The sequence below is a fragment of the Pelophylax lessonae genome (assembly GCF_965119305.1).
Source record: "Pelophylax lessonae genome assembly, chromosome: 3".
Classification (NCBI taxonomy): Eukaryota; Metazoa; Chordata; class Amphibia; order Anura; family Ranidae; genus Pelophylax; species Pelophylax lessonae.
Window position 1 is genome coordinate 307,958,186 of NC_138770.1, and position 20,566 is coordinate 307,978,751.

The window sequence follows — 20,566 nt, forward strand, 5'->3', positions numbered from 1 at the left end:
ACACAGTGCCAAACTCACTGCAGAAATTTTTGTACAACTGGCGTAATATTCCAGTGGCCCCCCAATACCACATATTTAAGTGGGGTGTTATCTGAGTATACTTTTATAAGTGTATTTGTGTCCTGCAACAATATTGCCTCTTTTGCTTCGTTAACTCTGCTACACACAGAGCCAAACTCACTGGCCAATTTTTTGTACAACTGGTGTGATAGACCAGTGGCCCCCCAATACCACATATTGAAGTGGGTTGTTATCAGAGTATACTTTTATAAGTGTATTTGTGTCCTGCAACAATATTGCCTCTATTGCTGCATTAACTTTGCTACACACAGTGCCAAACTCACTGGCCAATTTTTTGTACAACTGGTGTGATATACCAGTGGCCCCCCAATACCACATATTGAAGCGGGGTGTTATCTGAGTATACTTTTAAAAGTGTATTTGTGTCCTGCAACAATATTGCCTCTTTTGCTGCGTTAACTCTGATACACACAGTGCCAAACTCACTGCCCAAATTTTTGTACAACTGGTGCGATAGACCAGTGGCCCCCCAATACCACATATTGAAGTGGGGTGTTATCTGAGTATACTTTTATAAGTGTATTTGTGCCCTGCAACAATATTGCCTCTTTTGCTGTGTTAACTCTGCTACACACAGTGCCAAACTTACTGGCCAATTTTTTGTACAACTGGTGTGATAGACCAGTGGCCCCCCAATACCACATATTGTAGTGGGGTGTTATCAGAGTATACTTTTACAAGTGTATATGTGTCCTGCAACAATATTGCCTCTTTTGCTGCGTTAACTCTGCTACACACAGTGCCAAAGTTACTGGCCAATTATTTGTACAACTGGTGTGATAGACCAGTGGCCCCCCAATACCACATATTGAAGTGGGGTGTTATCAGAGTATACTTTTATAAGTGTATTTGTGTCCTGCAACAATATTGCCTCTATTGCTGCATTAACTTTGCTACACACAGTGCCAAACTCACTGGCCAATTTTTTGTACAACTGGTGTGATATACCAGTGGCCCCCCAATACCACATATTGAAGCGGGGTGTTATCTGAGTATACTTTTAAAAGTGTATTTGTGTCCTGCAACAATATTGCCTCTTTTGCTGCATTAACTCTGATACACACAGTGCCAAACTCACTGCCCAAATTTTTGTACAACTGGTGCGATAGACCAGTGGCCCCCCAATACCACATATTGAAGTGGGGTGTTATCTGAGTATACTTTTATAAGTGTATTTGAGCCCTGCAACAATATTGCCTCTTTTGCTGTGTTAACTCTGCTACACACAGTGCCAAACTTACTGGCCAATTTTTTGTACAACTGGTGTGATAGACCAGTGGCCCCCCAATACCACATATTGTAGTGGGGTGTTATCAGAGTATACTTTTACAAGTGTATATGTGTCCTGAAACAATATTGCCTCTTTTGCTGCGTTAACTCTGCTACACACAGTGCCAAAGTTACTGGCCAATTATTTGTAGAACTGGTGTGATAAACCAGTGGCCCCCCAATACCACATATTGAAGTAGGGTGTTATCAGAATATACTTTTACAAGTGTATATGTGTCCTGCAACAATATTGCCTCTTTTGCTGCGTTAACTCTGATACACACAGTGCCAAACTCACTGGCCAATTTTTTTTACAACTGGTGTGATATTCCAGTGGCCCCCCAATACCAACATATTGAAGTGGGGTGTTATCTGAGTATACTTTTAATAAGTGTATTTGTGTCCTGCAACAATATTGCCTCTTTTGCTGCGTTAACTTTGCTACACACAGAGCCAAACTCACTGGCCAATTTTTTGTACAACTGGTGTGATAGACCAGTGGCCCCCCAATACCACATATTGAAGTGGGGTGTTATCTGAGTATACTTTTAAAAGTGTATTTGTGTCCTGCAACAATATTGCCTCTTTTGCTGTGTTAACTCTGATACACACAGTGCCAAACTCACTGCAGAAATTTTTGTACAACTGGCGTAATATTCCAGTGGCCCCCCAATACCACATATTTAAGTGGGGTGTTATCTGAGTATACTTTTATAAGTGTATTTGTGTCCTGCAACAATATTGCCTCTTTTGCTTCGTTAACTCTGCTACACACAGAGCCAAACTCACTGGCCAATTTTTTGTACAACTGGTGTGATAGACCAGTGGCCCCCCAATACCACATATTGAAGTGGGTTGTTATCAGAGTATACTTTTATAAGTGTATTTGTGTCCTGCAACAATATTGCCTCTATTGCTGCATTAACTTTGCTACACACAGTGCCAAACTCACTGGCCAATTTTTTGTACAACTGGTGTGATATACCAGTGGCCCCCCAATACCACATATTGAAGCGGGGTGTTATCTGAGTATACTTTTAAAAGTGTATTTGTGTCCTGCAACAATATTGCCTCTTTTGCTGCGTTAACTCTGATACACACAGTGCCAAACTCACTGCCCAAATTTTTGTACAACTGGTGCGATAGACCAGTGGCCCCCCAATACCACATATTGAAGTGGGGTGTTATCTGAGTATACTTTTATAAGTGTATTTGTGCCCTGCAACAATATTGCCTCTTTTGCTGTGTTAACTCTGCTACACACAGTGCCAAACTTATTGGCGAATTTTTTGTACAACTGGTGTGATAGACCAGTGGCCCCCCAATACCACATATTGTAGTGGGGTGTTATCAGAGTATACTTTTACAAGTGTATATGTGTCCTGCAACAATATTGCCTCTTTTGCTGCGTTAACTCTGCTACACACAGTGCCAAAGTTACTGGCCAATTATTTGTACAACTGGTGTGATAGACCAGTGGCCCCCCAATACCACATATTGAAGTGGGGTGTTATCAGAGTATACTTTTATAAGTGTATTTGTGTCCTGCAACAATATTGCCTCTATTGCTGCATTAACTTTGCTACACACAGTGCCAAACTCACTGGCCAATTTTTTGTACAACTGGTGTGATATACCAGTGGCCCCCCAATACCACATATTGAAGCGGGGTGTTATCTGAGTATACTTTTAAAAGTGTATTTGTGTCCTGCAACAATATTGCCTCTTTTGCTGCATTAACTCTGATACACACAGTGCCAAACTCACTGCCCAAATTTTTGTACAACTGGTGCGATAGACCAGTGGCCCCCCAATACCACATATTGAAGTGGGGTGTTATCTGAGTATACTTTTATAAGTGTATTTGAGCCCTGCAACAATATTGCCTCTTTTGCTGTGTTAACTCTGCTACACACAGTGCCAAACTTACTGGCCAATTTTTTGTACAACTGGTGTGATAGACCAGTGGCCCCCCAATACCACATATTGTAGTGGGGTGTTATCAGAGTATACTTTTACAAGTGTATATGTGTCCTGAAACAATATTGCCTCTTTTGCTGCGTTAACTCTGCTACACACAGTGCCAAAGTTACTGGCCAATTATTTGTAGAACTGGTGTGATAAACCAGTGGCCCCCCAATACCACATATTGAAGTAGGGTGTTATCAGAATATACTTTTACAAGTGTATATGTGTCCTGCAACAATATTGCCTCTTTTGCTGCGTTAACTCTGCTACACACAGTGCCAAACTCACTGGCCAATTTTTTGTACAACTGGTGTGATAGACCAGTTGCCACCCAATACCACATATTGAAGTGGGGTGTTATTTAACAGTATACTTTTATAAGAGTGTATTTTAGTCTTGCAAAAATTTGTCCTCTTTTGCTGCGTTAACTGTGCTACACACAGTGACAACAGTACTGGCCAATTATTTGTAGAACTGGTGTGATAAACCAGTGGCCCCCCAATACCACATATTGAAGTGGGGTGTTATCTGAGTATACTTGTCTAAGTGTATTTGTGTCCTGCAACAATATTGCCTCTTTTGCTGCGTTAACTCTGCTACACACAGTGCCAAACTCACTGGCCAATTTTTTGTACAACTGGTGTGATAGACCAGTGGCCCCCCAATACCACATAATGAAGTGGGGTGTTATTTAACAGTGTCCTTTTATAAGAGTGTATTTTAGTCCTGCAAAAATTTGGCCTCTTTTGCTGCGTTAAATGTGCTACACACAGTAACAACAGTTACTGGTCAATTATTTGTAGAACTGGTGTGATAAACCAGTGGCCCCCCAATACCACAGATTGAAGTGGGGTGTTATATACCTTGTTCCACATATACTGCGCTTCTCTAGAGACTTTTGTCACAGGGTAATTTAAAAAATGACAGGCACAGGAAGAGGCAGGCCCTTACGCAGGGGTAAGGGTGGTAGGGGTGGTAGGTGGCAGGAGCAGTAGGCCAGAGCCAAAGTGTGAAGTTTCAGAAGGTGCGTTCGATTACGTCAAAGGATGCACCAGACTTGGCATCGGTTCAGGAAGAGGAGGTAGCAACAGCTGCCACTCAGCAGTCTGACGACAGTACCCATATCAGCCCAAGGAGGTTGGTCCCCACTGTTGCTGCCTACTCCGAGATCTCGAATGTTAGTGGTGGGGAAGGTGATGTGGATGATGACGTGTCTATGGATGTCACATGGGTGGCCACAAGAGAGGAAGAGGAGGGGAGTTCAGAGGGAGAGACGGACCAGCAGATAGGGAGGAGAAGCAGGCGCAGGCGGAACTTGCATTGCACAGGAGGAACAAAGCAGACTGCAAATGTATCAGGTGCGAGCCATCAACCATGTACAGTGACATCTGGTGCTCCCAGGACGCCGGCAACATGGCTCCGCAGTGTGGGCTTTTTTAAATGTGTCCACTGCTGACAACAGTGTTGCCATCTGCAGCCTTTGCAGTCAACGCATAAGTCGCGGTAAGCCCAAAACTCACCTAGGGAGGACCGCCTTAAGAAGGCACCTGAACTCCCATCACCGAGCCCAGTGGAAGCAACACCGTCAGAACCCAAAAAGCCCCACTCCAGGCTCTCACCGTCCAGCCTCTTCTCCTTCTCCTTCTCCTCACCATTGTCCTCCACTCCACCTTCCATCATGCCATCCTCACGTTGTTCTGGAAAAAGGCAGGCTTCCGTGGCTCAAATGTTGGAGCGTAAAAAAATGATGACGCCGGATAACCCTCTTGCCCAACGTTTGACTGCTGGCTTGTCGGAACTGATAGCCCGCCAACTACTGCCATATCAACTGGTGGACTCGGAGGCCTTTTGGAAATTTGTGGCCATTGGAACACCACAATGGAAGGTCCCAGGCAGGAAATATTTCTCGCAGAAGGGCATTCCAGAGCTGTATGGCCATGTTCAGCGGCAAGTGAATGTATCTCTGGCACACAGTGTCGGTGCCAAGATACATCTGACCACAGACAGTCTCTTCCACTGCGCCGCCCAAGATCCCCAGATTCCACATGCCAGGTGAGACGTTGCCATGCTGTGCTGCGTCTGTTGTGCCTGGAAGCCAAGAGCCACACTGGTCCTGCACTCCTTTCAGCTTTGCGTTCACGGGCAGATCAGTGGCTTACACCGCACAATTTGACAATTGGTAAAGTGGTGTGCGATAACGGTGCCAATCTGCTGAGCACGCTGAAACAGGGCAAAATAACACACGTGCCATGCATGGCACACGTCCTGAACTTGGTGGTGCAGCGATTCGTTGCCAAATACCCTGGGGTCCAGGACGCCTTGTGGAAGGCCAGGAAAATCTCGGGCCATTTCAGAAGATCTTACACAGCCATGGCTCGTCTTGCTGACATTCAGTGGTGACACAACCTGCCCGTCAGGCGTCTTATTTGTGACTGCCCGACGCGATGGAACGATGCATATGCTTGATAGGCTGCTCCTACAAAAACGTGCAGTTAACGACTACCTGTACAAACTCTGCGGCAGGACAGGTTCTGGTGAGCTTGGGTTTTTTTCACCTCGCCAGTGGCTTCTCATGCGCGATGCATGCAGACTTCTGCGGCCAATTGATGAGATCGCCAAACTGGTCAGTCACAGCCAGGGAGCCATCAATGACATCGTACCTTACGCCTTCTTTCTGGAGCGTGCATTGCGTCGTGTCATTCATCAAGTCGTCGAGGAGCAGGAAGATGAGGAAGTTGCAATGTTGGATGAATTCCCAGTGGGTGCTACTCCGTCTGAGGCAAGTCAACAACAGGAGTCTGAAGAGGAGTCAGAGGAGGATGGTGGCGGGGCAGATGAGGAGGAGCAAGAAGAGCATGCTTTAAACCTGTCTGGGATCCCTAGTGTTGTCTGTGGATGGGGGGAGGTGAACGAGGATGACATTATCCTGGATGATGAGCTGGAGCAAGGCCACTACACCGCGTCCAGTTTAGTGCGAATAGGGGCCTTCATGCTCCAGTGTTTTAAGGGGGACCCCCGTATAAAAAGCATAAAGGGCAAGGACCAGTACTGGGTGGCAACATACTTAGACCCCCGGTACAAACAAAAAATGGCGGAAATGTTACCACCATCACAGAGGGCGGTCAGAATGCAGCACTTCCAGGCCTTGCTGCAAGAAATGCTGCATTCTGCTTTTGCGTGCGATGGCAGAGAAATTTCCAGTTACAGAGAGACAGTTGCAGGTAGCAATCCAACAGCGCCTGCAAGAAGAGGGCGGTTTGAAGATGTCTTAGTCACTTCAGATATGAGATCCGTCTTTCAGCCGACCCTTCGACAGCTGTACTCCGGATCCAGCATCAGGGAACACCTAGACCAACAGGTGTCCGACTACATCGGGTTAACGGCCGATGTGGACACTCTGAGGAGTGATAAACCCCTGGACTACTGGGTGGGCAGGCTTGACCTCTGGCCAGAGCTTGCACAATTTGCAATGGAACTGTTGGCTTGCCCCCCGTCCAGTGTCCTGTCCGAAAGGACGTTCAGCACAGCAGGGGGGATCGTGACCGATAAGCGCACTCACCTAGCTCATGACAGTGTTGACTACCTCACATTTATAAAAATGAATGAGGCATGGATCTCTGAGGAATTCAACACATGTGACCAGTAGACCATGTTTGATTACAATTCCTCATGACAGGCCACAAATATCCGCCAGACCGCCATCCACCCACAACAATTCATGGTCCTTGTCTTCGGTAAATACAGCGGCAGAAAAGGCATTTCATGTCCATTGAATGACTATTTTTGGGGCCTTTTATGGCCGACACTTACTTCTGTATCCTGTGAATGACTAATGTACCTTCAGCCACAGAATACAATGTTCTTAGCTGTCAGGCAAACCCATGTGGGCTAATTTTTGGGGCCTTTCATGGCCGACACTTACTTATTTATCCTGTGAATGCCTAATGTAACTTCAGCCACAGAATACAACGTTCTTAGCTGTCAGGTAAACCCATGTGGGCTAATTTTTGGGGCCTTTTATGGCCGACACTTACTTCTGTATCCTGTGAATGCCTAATGTACCTCCAGCCACAGAATACAACGTTCTTAGCTGTCAGGTAAACACATGTGGGCTAATTTTTGGGGCCTGGAATGGCCGACACTTACTTCTTTATCCTGTGAATGCCCAATTTTTCAGACTGGAATTTAAAATCAATGGGTCTGTAAACGTTCTGCCAAATTGTGGAATGGATGCGGACCCATTTTACAGATGTGTGAATGGACCCTATATGTATTTGACATGTATTTACTGGCTGCTGTAAGTTCTGGCTGATTGAGGAAAAAAAAAAACATTTTTTTGCTGTAAAAAAAAAAATTTTAGGGCAACTTTTCCAATTGCAATACTTCTGTTATGACATTGTCCATGTGGTGGGACTATTTGTGCACAGCTAGTAAGTATTTTGTGGCTGCAAATATGATGTAAAGGTTTTTAAAGTTCTCGTCCTATTAAAGTCAAGGGGCCCACCGCAAACCTTCGGTTCGCGGACATTTGAGAAAGTGCGCGGCTAAGGTTCGCGAACCGCCCCGGCCGATGTTCCTCCATCACTAAACATGCATAGCCTGCAAACCTGGAGCTCTTTAAGACGATTGGTTGGCCATGCTGTCCCACTGCTAACCTACTCTGTTGTGAAGGACTAACTACACACAACCGCTATTTTCTTTAAATATTCAAATGCATCTTTATTTTCTACCTAAAATGTCTCTGATCTGTTTTATAAAACTATATTGTGATTATTATTTGGTTATTTTGCATAATAGTTCAGTAGAAATGCTGAGTTGAGTTTTTGCTGGTCAGTATTATAGCTATGTATTTTAGAACCAAAATTATTTTAGCAACTAAGTGAGCATGCTGCATTTTGAAACATTGTTGTACGTTTGCATTTTTTATTATTACATTATATTATATATATATATGTGTGTGTGTATATATATATATATATATATATATATATATATATATATATATATATTATTATCAATACATAAAAAATCTATGAGATTACCAGCCTCAGCTATGGCAATACCTGAGTTAGTCAATGATGCCTGAGTAAGAGTGGAATTCTGTAGGATACTATTTGTGGTGTTAAAGGATGTTTGGGTAGGTTTGCTTGTCATAACTGCTGAAAGAATACTTGCTGTTGTAGATGATAACTGAGGATCTGCTGACTTGTTCAGTGGTAGTATGGCATCTGCAGCAATTCGCTGAATAGTGAATGCTAAATTTCCAAAAAAACAGATCAGAACAGTTACTGTAAGGTTCTTAAATGTTTACTTTTAGTCATCTTATTTCAATATCAATGAGGAGCTACGTACCTGCAGTAGATGAAGTAGATACATTATATGGAGATGGAGTTACCCCTTGAGCAAAACTGTTTAAAGCAGAGCGAGTTGTAATTGTGACTGATGGAGCAACAGTTTGTGTGTTATTTTGTACACCATTGCTTGATGCAGTAGCCTCTGTGCTTAGTATTGAAACACCAGTAGCTTGGTTAGTGGCATTTGTTGGAATCATAGATGTTTTACTGGTAACTGAAGTTATTCCAAATGCTAAAGAGGAAGGTACTGACTCATTTGTTATAGAAGTTAGTGGGTTGTTCACACTAGAAGTGATCACAGATTGTGTTGTAACTGTACTGGCTTTGGTACTAGTTAGGGGAGGGTCACTCAGTCTAGTTGTGACAGATATATTAACCAAGGAAACAGAACTGCTTGTGCTAACCAACCCAGGTATAAAACTGGTGGTGGCTGTCTGAGTAGTTGCATTTGCATTTAGAACTAATGTTGTGAGAGTTCGGGTAGTGTTTATACTTAAGACTGGTATGGTGGTTGCAGGCAGCGATGTTGTAGCTGACGCTGTCTGTGGTAAAGTTGTACTGCTTAATGCATTAAGGATTGCATTTGAACCTATGGTGCTGATTTGTTGTCCAGTGGTTCTTAAGTTGGTTGATCCGTTTGTAGTGGAAGTCGGTGGGTTGGTCCCACTAGAAGTGATCACAGATTGTGTTGTAACTGTACTGGCTCTGGCACTAGTTAGGGGAGGGTCACTCAGTCTAGGTGTGACAGATATATTAACCAATGAAATAGCACTGCTGGAAGTGTTAGCCAACCCAAGTATTAAACTGGTGGTGGCTGTCTGAGTAGTTGCATTTGCATTTAGGACTAATGTTGTGAGAGTTTGGGTAGTGTTTATACTTAAGACTGGTACGGTGGTTGTAGGTAGCGATGTTGTAGCTGTCTGTGGTAAAGTTGTACTGCTTAATGCATTAAGGATTCCATTTGAACCTATGGTGCTGATTTGTGGTCCAGTTGTTCTTAAGGTGGTTGATCCATTTGTAGTGAAAGTCAGTGGGTTGGTCACACTAGAAGTGATCACAGATTGTGTTGTAACTGTACTGGCTCTGGCACTAGTTAGGGGAGGGTCACTCAGTCTAGGTGTGACAGATATATTAACCAATGAAATAGCACTGCTGGAAGTGTTAGCCAACCCAGGTATAAAACTGGTGGTGGCTGTCTGAGTAGTTGCATTTGCATTTTGAACTAATGTTGTGAGAGTTCGGGTAGTGTTTATACCTAAGACTGGTACGGTGGTTATAGGTAGCGATGTTGTAGCTGTCTGTGGTAAAGTTGTACTGCTTAATGCATTAAGGATTGCATTTGAAGCTATGGTGCTGATTTGTGGTCCAGTTGTTCCTAAGGTGGCTGATCCATTTGTAATGGAAGTCAACGGGTTGGTCACACTAGAAGTGATCACAGATTGTGTTGTAACTGTACTGGCTCTGGCACTAGTTAGGGGAGGGTCACTCAGTCTAGGTGTGACAGATATATTAACAAATGAAATAGCACTGCTGGAAGTGTTAGCCAACCCAGGTATAAAACTGGTGGTGGCTGTCTGAGTAGTTGCATTTGCATTTAGAACTAATGTTGTGAGAGTTCGGGTAGTGTTTATACTTAAGACTGGTACGGTGGTTGTAGGTAGCGATGTTGTAGCTGTCTGTGGTAAAGTTGTACTGCTTAATGCATTAAGTAATGCACTTGAAGCTATGGTACTGACTTGTGCTGACATACTGGTACTTTGTGTTGGCATTCCTACTGAACTGGTTGGCATTATGGTCACGTTTGTCCTCAGCATTGTGGATCCAATGATAGTGGATGCAGTGTAGTTGCTGGTACTAGGAACAAAAGTGGAAACATTATTATTATTAGTTGCTGTAGATGAATCAATCAGATTTTTGATGGTAACTGGATTGTTAATGGATGTTTTAAGGTTGCTTATGGTGCTTAAAACTGTAATAAGGTTACTGGTACTGTTAAGGTTGACAAAGTTTGCTACAGTTGTAGTGTTTATTGGAATGGTTACATTGGATAGTTGTTTTCCGGTAGTTGCATTGGTTGTGAGACCGGTAGTGATACTAGAGGTGACTGCAAACACTGATGTTACTGTGCCAACTGTTGGCACTGGAGAAGGTAAAGTACTACTATTTGTTGCAGTTGATCCACTTATTCTGCTTGTAGCAGTTGTGTTGTTTGTAAATGTTACCAGGTTGTTTGTGGTACTGGAAGCTATGCCTGCCGATGATACAGTACTGCCAACTGCTGGTAGCCCAGCTGTCCTCGTAGTGGTTACAGATGAAAGTGATGTATTAATAGGATTCTCATTCACCATGGTTGTACGCAGTGATACAGTCGCCATGGTTGTAGGACTATTGGTGATATTAGTTGATGCCAAAGATACGGAGCTAACTGATGGCATTACAGTTGTTTTGGATGCTTGAGTGCTTGTAGCATTAACCCCTGATGTAGGACTGTTAAGGTTATTGTAAAGTGAACCATAAGGTGCACTAGGACTACTGCTGCCTATAGTTGATGCCTCAGTTGGGGTAACTGGCGTTGTTGTGGACACTGATGCTCCAGCTATTTTAATGGTGGTCAAAGAGTTTGTTACATTACTGGCACCGGTGGAAGCAACAACAGATGTATAGCTGGAAATTGCTGTCACTTTTGTTGGCTGTTGAGTGTCAGTTAAATTATACATTGGACTGCTAATATTGGGAGCTTTTGAAACCAGTGTTGAAATGATGTTGACTGTTGGAACTGTGGTTGATGTCCAGGCGATCAGTGCACTCGTTCCAGAAGTAATATTACTTGTGGGGCTAGCAGTTACTGTAAGAGCTGACTTACTGGTACTTGATGTGGATATACCAGTTAGACCACTGACATAGTTACCAGTAGTAAAAGATGTCTGAGTGCTGATTTTAGATAAACCATTTGTTGTGCTTTGTGTAAATATAGGAGTATTTGATGTGCTTATATCTGGAGTTTTAGTAATATAAACTGTAGATACGATGCCAAATTTAGTTGTTCCAGTACTGGCTGTGCTCACAGGCGAAGAGTTTAATGTACTTGAAGATGTATATCTGGTTGACAATGTTGAACTTGTTCCAGAAATACTTGTAAATATTGTTGCCACTTTCGAAGGTGCCGTTGTTGCAGTTGTTGTAGCTGAAAGAGAACAATACATATTACCCAGAGTCAGTGTCTATGGTGCTAGGCAGGTTAGAAATCAGAGCTCTCCATACATATCTTCAGATAAAATTTTTATATATTTTGATGTTTCAGATGCTTATTTTGATTATTTACACGTTAGAAATACCAGTTTTATTGCAAGGTCAATCATTTAAAACATGATGTTTATTTACTTGACCTCCTGAAGATTTTATCCCCTTCATGACTAAGCAATTTTTTGCTATTCAGCATTGTGCTACTTTAACTGGCAATTTCTTGGTCATGTAATACTGTACACAGAGGAAATTATGAAATTTATATAATTTAACCACTTCTGGACCGGAAGATTTTCCTCCTGAATGACCAGGCCATTTTTTGCGATACGGCATTGCGTTAATTTAACTGACAATTGCACGGTCATGTGACGCTGTACCCAAATAAAATTGATGTCCTTTTTTTACCCACAAATAGAGCTTTCTTTTGGTGGTATTTGATCACCTCTGCGATTTTTATTTTTTGCGCTATAAACAAAAAAAAAAGCGACAATTCTGAAAAAACAATATTTTTCACTGTCTGCTATATAACATTCTTAATAAAAAAAAAATTTAAAAATCTAATTTTTTTCATCATTTTAGGCCAATTTGTATTCTGCTACATATTTATGGTAAAAAAAATCCCAATATGCGTATTTTGATTGGTTTGCACAAAAGTTATCGTGTCTACAAACTAGGGGAAAGATTTATGTCATTTTTATTTATTTTTTATTTTTTACTAGTAATGGCGGCGCTTCCAATTTTTAGCGGGACTGTGACATTGCGGCGGACAGATTGGACACCTAACTGACATTTTGACACTTTTGGGGGGACCGGTGACATTATTACAGTAATCAGTGCTAAAAATATGCACGGTTACTGTACTAATGAAACTGGCAGGGAAGGGGTTAAAAAGCTTGTAAACTCAAAAAAAAAAAAAAACCTGGAAAACAAAGGCATAATGAGCTAGTATGCATCGCATACTAGCTCATTATGAAATACTTACCTTAGAACGAAGCCCCCGCTGCCTGCTCAGCAGTGACACAGCCGACATTTTCGGCCGTCCTACTTCCTGGTTTGCATCCTCCGGCCATCTGATTGGCTGGAGGCGCAATGACATCATTGCCGCACATGTGCGCGGGAGCTGCCGTTCATGGCACAGGGCTCTGAAGGAATGGCACGGGTGGCCGTTCCTTCAGAGCGCATGCGCCAATTACGTCATTGGCTGCATGAAAAGTAAATATCTCATAAACAGTGCAAGTTTAGGAGATATTTACAGAACGGCGGTTGGTGGGCAAGTGGTCAATTCACACAAATAGAACTTTCCTTTGGTGGTATATGATCACCACTGCGTTTTTTTTTTTTTTTTATACTTTCTACTTTCTGTTGTAACACATATCCAATAAAATCAAATTTCTTCATAAATGTAGGAAAAAATGCATTCTGCTGCCAGTTGCAAGTGCTGGCAGTGATAGGAGCTGATCCTGCTAACACTGTATTTTTGGGGACACTCTACTATTGGGGACAGTCATTAACCACTGTGTTAATGCCAAAAAAAAAAAATGTGCTATAGTGCTTCCACAAATACCCACATGTATTTTGTTAGTAAAACCAGGTTGGTAGTTTGACACAATATAGAAAATAAGTATTGATCACGGTTACCCAGTTGGTAATGTTAACATAGTTTTGTACTATCCATACTGGTCAAGCTCTTCTATTAACATGTTTGAATGTGATATAATACGCATGACTAAACTGTAACTCTTATGTATCTGTATGACTGTTCTATGTTCAATAAAAACTTATATGGAAAAAAAATTGTGTTAAACTATTTCAACAAATGGTGGTGATATCTGCGCTTAGAACAAAGTATAAATCACATATATATAAATAAATAAATAAATGAGGCAGCCAGCTAGATAAGTCGATTACAAAACCTATACAGTATAAAAGAGAGTAAAGCAGCGCCAATATATTGTTCAATAAAACAATGTAAGGATAAAAATCCAATTAATATGCATAGACAGTCCAAAAAAGTCCACTTGAAAGGAAACACAGAGGAGAGAGCCAGGACAGGATCCACAGGCATCGGTGGTTCAGTGTAGAATGGATAAGCACCCAATTGTGATAGTCAAAATAAATGCTTACTAGAAGCATTTGACCCTAATGTGATAGAGAGGTCAAAGTAAGCACATAGAACAAACAGGGTCCAGGGTCATCCAGAGAAACAATCACGGAGATGATCCAAATATCATGGAGCTGACTCAATCGAATACATAGCCTCTGTTCCTCATCTCCAATTTGACTTTAAATCGGCAAGCAGCGTTGCAGGATGGCTGGCAGGATCGAGCGCTAACTGGAGCGGGAATAAAAGCAACAGCCACGGCGGCAGACTCCTTCGAGGGAGGAGACTTAGAGCGATCTGCCGCCGTCGCTGAGGATTATCAAAGCATTTATTCAGGTACACTTGTATACAGCGATGTCATTTTTTTTGCTTTTATTTCTGATTGAGATACTCTTAATAAGATAGCAGCAGTATCAGGTAATGACCAATCACCACCTAGGCGTGGTTATTTGTTACATTTTTCAGTCATTAACCACCTCCCACCGATCGTATAGTCAAATGATGGTGGGTGGGATCCCCTCTCATTCTGGTACAACGACACATGACATCACCCCAGACTCACCGCTCTAGCGCACACCTACGGGGCACGCAGTGAGGTGATTGCAGGCCCACTGTGTCCCTGTGACAAGACCCCACCCTGAGCTTGGTAAAGAGCTGATGACGTGGCTCTTTACCCATGTGAATGGCTGTGTCCAATCACAGCCGATCACACGTAAACACGGAAGTGCCGGTAATTGGCTCTCCTCGTCTCACACTGACAGAGTGTGAGGGGAGGAGAGCTGATCAGCGGCATCTCCTTGCAGAGGACACCTGTACAGGTAATCAGTGCCCAGCAGTGATGCCAGTCAGTGACCCTCTGTGCCCATCAGTGATGCCAATATGTGCCCATCTGTGATGCCAGGCAGTGCTACCTTTTAGTGCCCATCAGTGCCACCCATCAGGGCCACCTATCCATGCCGCCTATCAGTGCCCATCAGTGCCAGCTATCAGTACCCATCAGTGACGCTTATCGGTGCTCATCAGTGACGCCTATCAGTGCAACATATTAGTGCTACCTTATCAGTGCCCTTCAGTGTTATCTCATCAGTGCCCATAAGTGCCGCCTCATCAATGCCCATCAGTGCCATCTCATCAGCGCACATCAGTGAAGGAGAAAAATTACCTATTTACAAAATTGTCTGACATAAACTAAGAAAAACATTTAAAAATAAAAACTTTTGGCCTTTTTTCATTTTTTTAGCAAAAAATAGAAAATCAAGCCGTGATTAAATACCACCAAAAGAAAGCTGTATTTTTGTGAAAAAAATTATAATAAATTTTATTTGGGTACAGCGTTGCATGACCGCGCAATTGTCATTCACGTTTTCAAAGAAAAAAAAAAGTCATGTGTACAGAAAATATAAACTAAACATAATCAGCACAAACAATCCTGAGTCAATACTAATAATTGCAGCTGAACACTCAAGGCCAATTACACAACACCTCCAAATAAGGTAATAAATAAAAATAGTGCAGCGCAAGAAATATTCATATAATTAAAAAAACATATAAATATTATAAAATATATAGAGAAAGTCCAAATAAATTTCCATAAAATGTTCATAAAAAGGTCCCAGGAGGTGCAAAGTGGTGTCTCTAGATTAAACATGCAGGTGCCATATACTGTGCAGCCCCTCCACCACAAATACAGATGGCTGCTTACTCTAGGCTCATGACCCCCTGAACCAACAGAATGGTCAAACAAGCATTCCCATAAAGGGATCACATAATCTCCCAATGGTATGAGTGGATCCGAGACAGCCAATTCCTCCGTAGGATTGTGGATAGCACTATAAAAGCAAATAGAAAGAATCTAATGCTCTCTGTTATATAATCATTTATTCAATAAAAGTACAACCAGGTACAATTCTAGCACTTGTCACAAGTGCACAATTGAGCGCTCTGTGTATACACATGCACATGCATGGTGATACATGCTGACAAAGTCATGCCTAGGATGTAATGTGTATGGGGGAAGGAGCCACCCATGATGTCACCAGAGGCCCTCTTACTGGATTATATATGTATACACAGAGCACTCGTGCACTTGTGACAAGTGCCAGAATTGTAAGTGGTTATTAGAATATTAGATCCGTTCATTAGAATGCTTGTTTGACTGTCCTGTTAGTTCAGGGGGTCCTAAGGTGAGCGGCCATCTGTATGTATGGTGGAGGTGCTGCACATTATATGACACCTGATTGTTAAATCTAGAGACACCACTTTTCACGATCCGAGAGGTTTTTTATGAACATTTTATTGAATTTTATTTGGACTTTCCCATATATTTTATAAAATGTATATTTTTTTTAATATATGAATATTTCTTGCACTACACTATTTTCACTTATTAGCTAATGTGTACAGAAAGGCCACTTTTTGTGATAAGAAACGGTACATTAAAACACATAAGTGGAGCAGGGCTTAGAGAAATGAAAACATTACATGAGACAACAGCTGAGATAAAAGTGTGCCCCGTACTTGGGGAAGCAATGAGGAAAATGTTTTTTGTACTTAATACAAAAAAGGGAAGCTTGGATTAAAACCCCTACTTCCAGATCTGAGTAAACCCTCCTTCCCCCAAAAGGGAAAAAAAAAGGAGGGAAAGAAAGAGGGTTTTTTTAAGTTTGTGATGCATTTTTTTACTACCACAAAGTGATTAGAAGCATTAATTATTTTATAGTATTTTTTGATGACATGAAAAAATATTGTGTTTGTTTTAATTGTTAATACTTATTGCTGTCACGTGAAGGATCAATAGTAAAAAAGAAAATGGATCATGACCGTGATTTAATCATTGAATTGCAAGCGCACGAAAAATTACAAAGAGATTTTTAAAAATCAGTTGTCTATAATTTTTGTGATGTCACATTCTGGAGATCAAACAGTTTTCCACCCAATGGTATTCATTTCAACATGTGTTCAACTGCACGCACATACACACCCAAACAACACTTAAAAAAATAAATAAGAGGAAGTAAAAGAAATGGCACAGAATAGATGAAAGTTGAAACCAAAGTGTCATATTTTGTTAGCACAATGCGATGGTGTGAATGGGTCTTTGTAAATGCAGGCATTGGGGGGCTATCATTCCTGATCCTGGCCAAACTACCTAGAAATTTTTTACCAAGAACAGGGATGCAGTCGGTAAAGTCAGAAAAATCTAAAATCATGCCTTGCATATTTTTGCAGGTCAGTGACTTAGAGTAGTAAAGCCAAAATCAGTTACGGACCTAAATTTTACACACTTACAAAAAGTCTGCAGGGGCATATTTATAGTACCAAGAATCAGAAGGATTCACTGTACAATTAGACTGTGGAAAAAAATTACTATAGTTTATTAAACCGCAAAGCCTTCAGTCCTTATGTGTATCACACCTGCAAGCAATTTCTTATATTCTTTTACTATGAAAAGGTATAAGTGTGAAACATGTAAGAGCGGAATCCTGTTTATTACCAAGGTTCCACAGTTCCTTCATATTCTTGGTACTTATCTGTCATGAAAATGTTCTTTTTCCTTAGGTGCGATATTGTATATAGAATGAGTCCAGAGATGGGTAATAAAAATGGGGAAAGGTTTGGGAGAGAAAACATATCAGTAGACACTTCAGAAACTGTATATGTACAGTCTGGAGAAAAGAAGGGAAAAGGGAGATATGTTTGAAACCTTTAAATACATCAAGAGGGTGTATAAGGTTCAACTGGGCAGAACTTTCAATATGAAACCAAGATCAAGAGCACGGGAACATGACCTCAAACTAACAGGAGGAAATTTCAAAACTAATCTTAGAAAGTATTATTTACTGAAAGGCAGTGGTGGTTGGTGCATGATAATTTGGGGGGGGGTGGCAAATACACCAACCCCCCACCCAGCGGGACGGACGGACGAATGGACAGCCAGCATTCTTACCTCCTCCGGCCGCGCGTCTCCTCCCGCTTCCTGGCCAGTAAAATTGCTTCTCTTTTCAGCCAATCAGGAAAGGGGTCTCACGACCCGCTTCCTGATTGGCTGGGAGGAGAATCAGTGTGATAATAGTGAATATTCATTCGCTATTGTCACACAACAGCAGTGCTGGGACAAGGTCATCCAGTGCCCAGGGCGAACGTGCAAAACTGCGCCCCCCCCCCCCCCCCTGGGTTGTGCATGACCAATCATTTTACCCATGCCTGATAACCACACTTGATAATTACACCTATGTATAGAGTGCTAAGGTCAGGACTGAATAATTTACCCCTATGAGGCATTTCATATATGCATGAATACATACATGCAAACACTCAATATATACATTAAACCACCAACTAATATACCTGTCTAACCCAAATGTATTCCCTGAATTTTTTTCATAATAAACGTTTAAATCCCAACTTCAGGAAAAAAACAAAAAATCAACCCTTACAATGGGGCCTGAAAAGTCCCAGTATATTCCTAAGACTAGAATGTAAAAAAAAAAATGGTTTAATATTCTCATTGTGTGTATGGGACTTTTTTATTCTAGGAGCAGAGGATTAGGGTAAAACCACTTAGTCCCGGTTCACACTGGTGTGATGCGGGAAACCCTGCTATTCAGTGCCGGTTCCCGCATTGCACCAGAATCGCACAGTGGTTTACACTGAGACCTGCAAATCTCTGGGGGGTGTCAATGTAAAGGTAATGATGACACTTTCAGATTGGTTCGCAGATCGCAGTTCAAACTGTGAAATGGTGCAGGAATTGGATCGCATAGGTGTGAACACCCATGCAATCCGATTCCAGTGCGAACCAAAAAAAGGGCCCTGCTCCATTCTTGTGCAAATAGGATGCGATTTCAGCCAAAAAGTTTGTATGGCTGAAATCACATTGCACAGACATCGCATGTGATCTGCACCACAATGTGGTGCAAATCACATGCGATGTCTGCCATTGCAATAGTGTGATTCGGCACTTAAACTGGCACACATGCATAGGTTTTTTTTTTTTGGTTTAGCCAGTGGGCTGAATTGAAAAAAAACACTTACAGATTCATCCATCCACACAAGAGGTGGATGAAGAAATCCCCTCCACGAGACGTATTCTGATGCTGGGGACTCTTCTCTGTCAGAATACACTGATCAGCATTACAGCCGATTGGCTGCAATGCTGATCGAACAAAGTTTTCCAGCAGGCTCCCATTCTACAGAAGCTCCCATTCTGACAGGCGGCTTCTAACAGGCAAGGCCACACATAGATCAAAATTCAGCTGGTCCCTGCTGAACCGAACTAATTTTGTTTCATGTGTACCCAGCTTTACCTTACTCCTTGCTCCAGTAGGCTCTCTCCAGTGCTGTGATTGGTCCTCGGGAGCTCCTGGGTAAACTGTGAATGGGTCACACTCCAGCCTAATCATACCATACAGGGTTAATGTTCCTGTATGGTATGTGATGAGACTTTGGGTGGTAGAGGAGAGCACTGTAGCTGGCTGGAGAAAATATACATGAGGCTATATCCCCCAGCACTGCAAGGGTGGACTGTTTCACTTTGCTGGAGTTGGGCTGCAACACATCACTTGTTTATGGTCAATCTTTGAATAGGTTAGGAATATAATGGGACTTTTCAGGCTCTACATACTGTAGATGTATTCCACATACACAATATATCTTATTAAAAGGCAGGATTTTCATTAAGATACAGTGTGTATGTGGAACACATTTACAGTATGTGGAGCCTGAAAAGTCCCATTATATTCCTAACCTATTCAAAGCATTTTACTTTCTGTTTAGTAAACCTGCACTGCAAGGGTCAGTACAGGTTTACAGCATTGCACAGTGTAAAACAGGACAGGACAGATCGGGACTCACAGGAGGAGGAAATGCAGTCTGCTATCTGTCTCTTATCTTCAGTCTGCAGAGGAGGAGAGGAGAGGAGAGCTCCGATGTCTGCTGGGCAGAAAGCAGTGATCGAGGCTGCAGTGTAGTGTGCTCTGCTTGCTCCGCCCACCTGTACAGGAGCTCTCACGGTCCCGATCCAACCAGCCAGCCTGTACGAAACCTGTGCCCAGGAGAGAGTTTCTCTCCTTTCCAGCAAGGGGCGGGAAGCCTGCAGAAGATATGGGCGCATTGTTGGCTCTGATTTGGGACATGTTTTAGCAACACAGGAGCTTAGAATAAAGGTGATTCTTCAGTGTTTTGGCGCCCCCTCCCACACTCCTCCCATACTCCGCCCAGGGCAGCCGCCCCTCCCGCCCACCCCTTGTACCGGCCCTGCACAACAGGGTGGACTCAGGGCACAGTGCTCTGCGCCCCGAGTCCACCCTTTTTTGAAGCCTATTAGAGATTCTGGCTCTAATCAGGTGCTTAAAAAAAAAACCCTATTGGAATCTATGCATCCAGTGCTCTGCATGTAGATTAGGGGGCCTGCGCCCCCAATGGATGGGTCGTCAATTCTGAAAGGGTAGTTGATGCTTGTAATAAACTTCCAGTCAATAGTAAGTGGTTTCAAACATGCTTGGGACAAACATAGATCTTTATTATACTATAAAAAAATACAAAAACATGT

The 20,566-nt window shown here is 42.4% G+C and overlaps 1 protein-coding gene across 1 annotated transcript in view; it reads right to left on the minus strand.

Annotated features, from left to right (window-relative positions):
- LOC309549007 (uncharacterized protein) overlaps window positions 1-20,566 on the minus strand; it is a gene marked incomplete at its 5' end in the record, with an annotated part of 83,089 nt that overhangs the window by 41,565 nt on the left and 20,958 nt on the right. Inside the window, 5 exons of the mRNA XM_082248948.1 lie at window positions 8,382-8,573; window positions 8,671-9,370; window positions 9,563-10,056; window positions 10,366-10,470; window positions 10,663-11,856. Of these exons, the coding sequence (XP_082105074.1) occupies window positions 8,382-8,573; window positions 8,671-9,370; window positions 9,563-10,056; window positions 10,366-10,470; window positions 10,663-11,856 (2,685 nt within the window). The remainder of the gene's footprint in view (window positions 1-8,381; window positions 8,574-8,670; window positions 9,371-9,562; window positions 10,057-10,365; window positions 10,471-10,662; window positions 11,857-20,566) is intronic.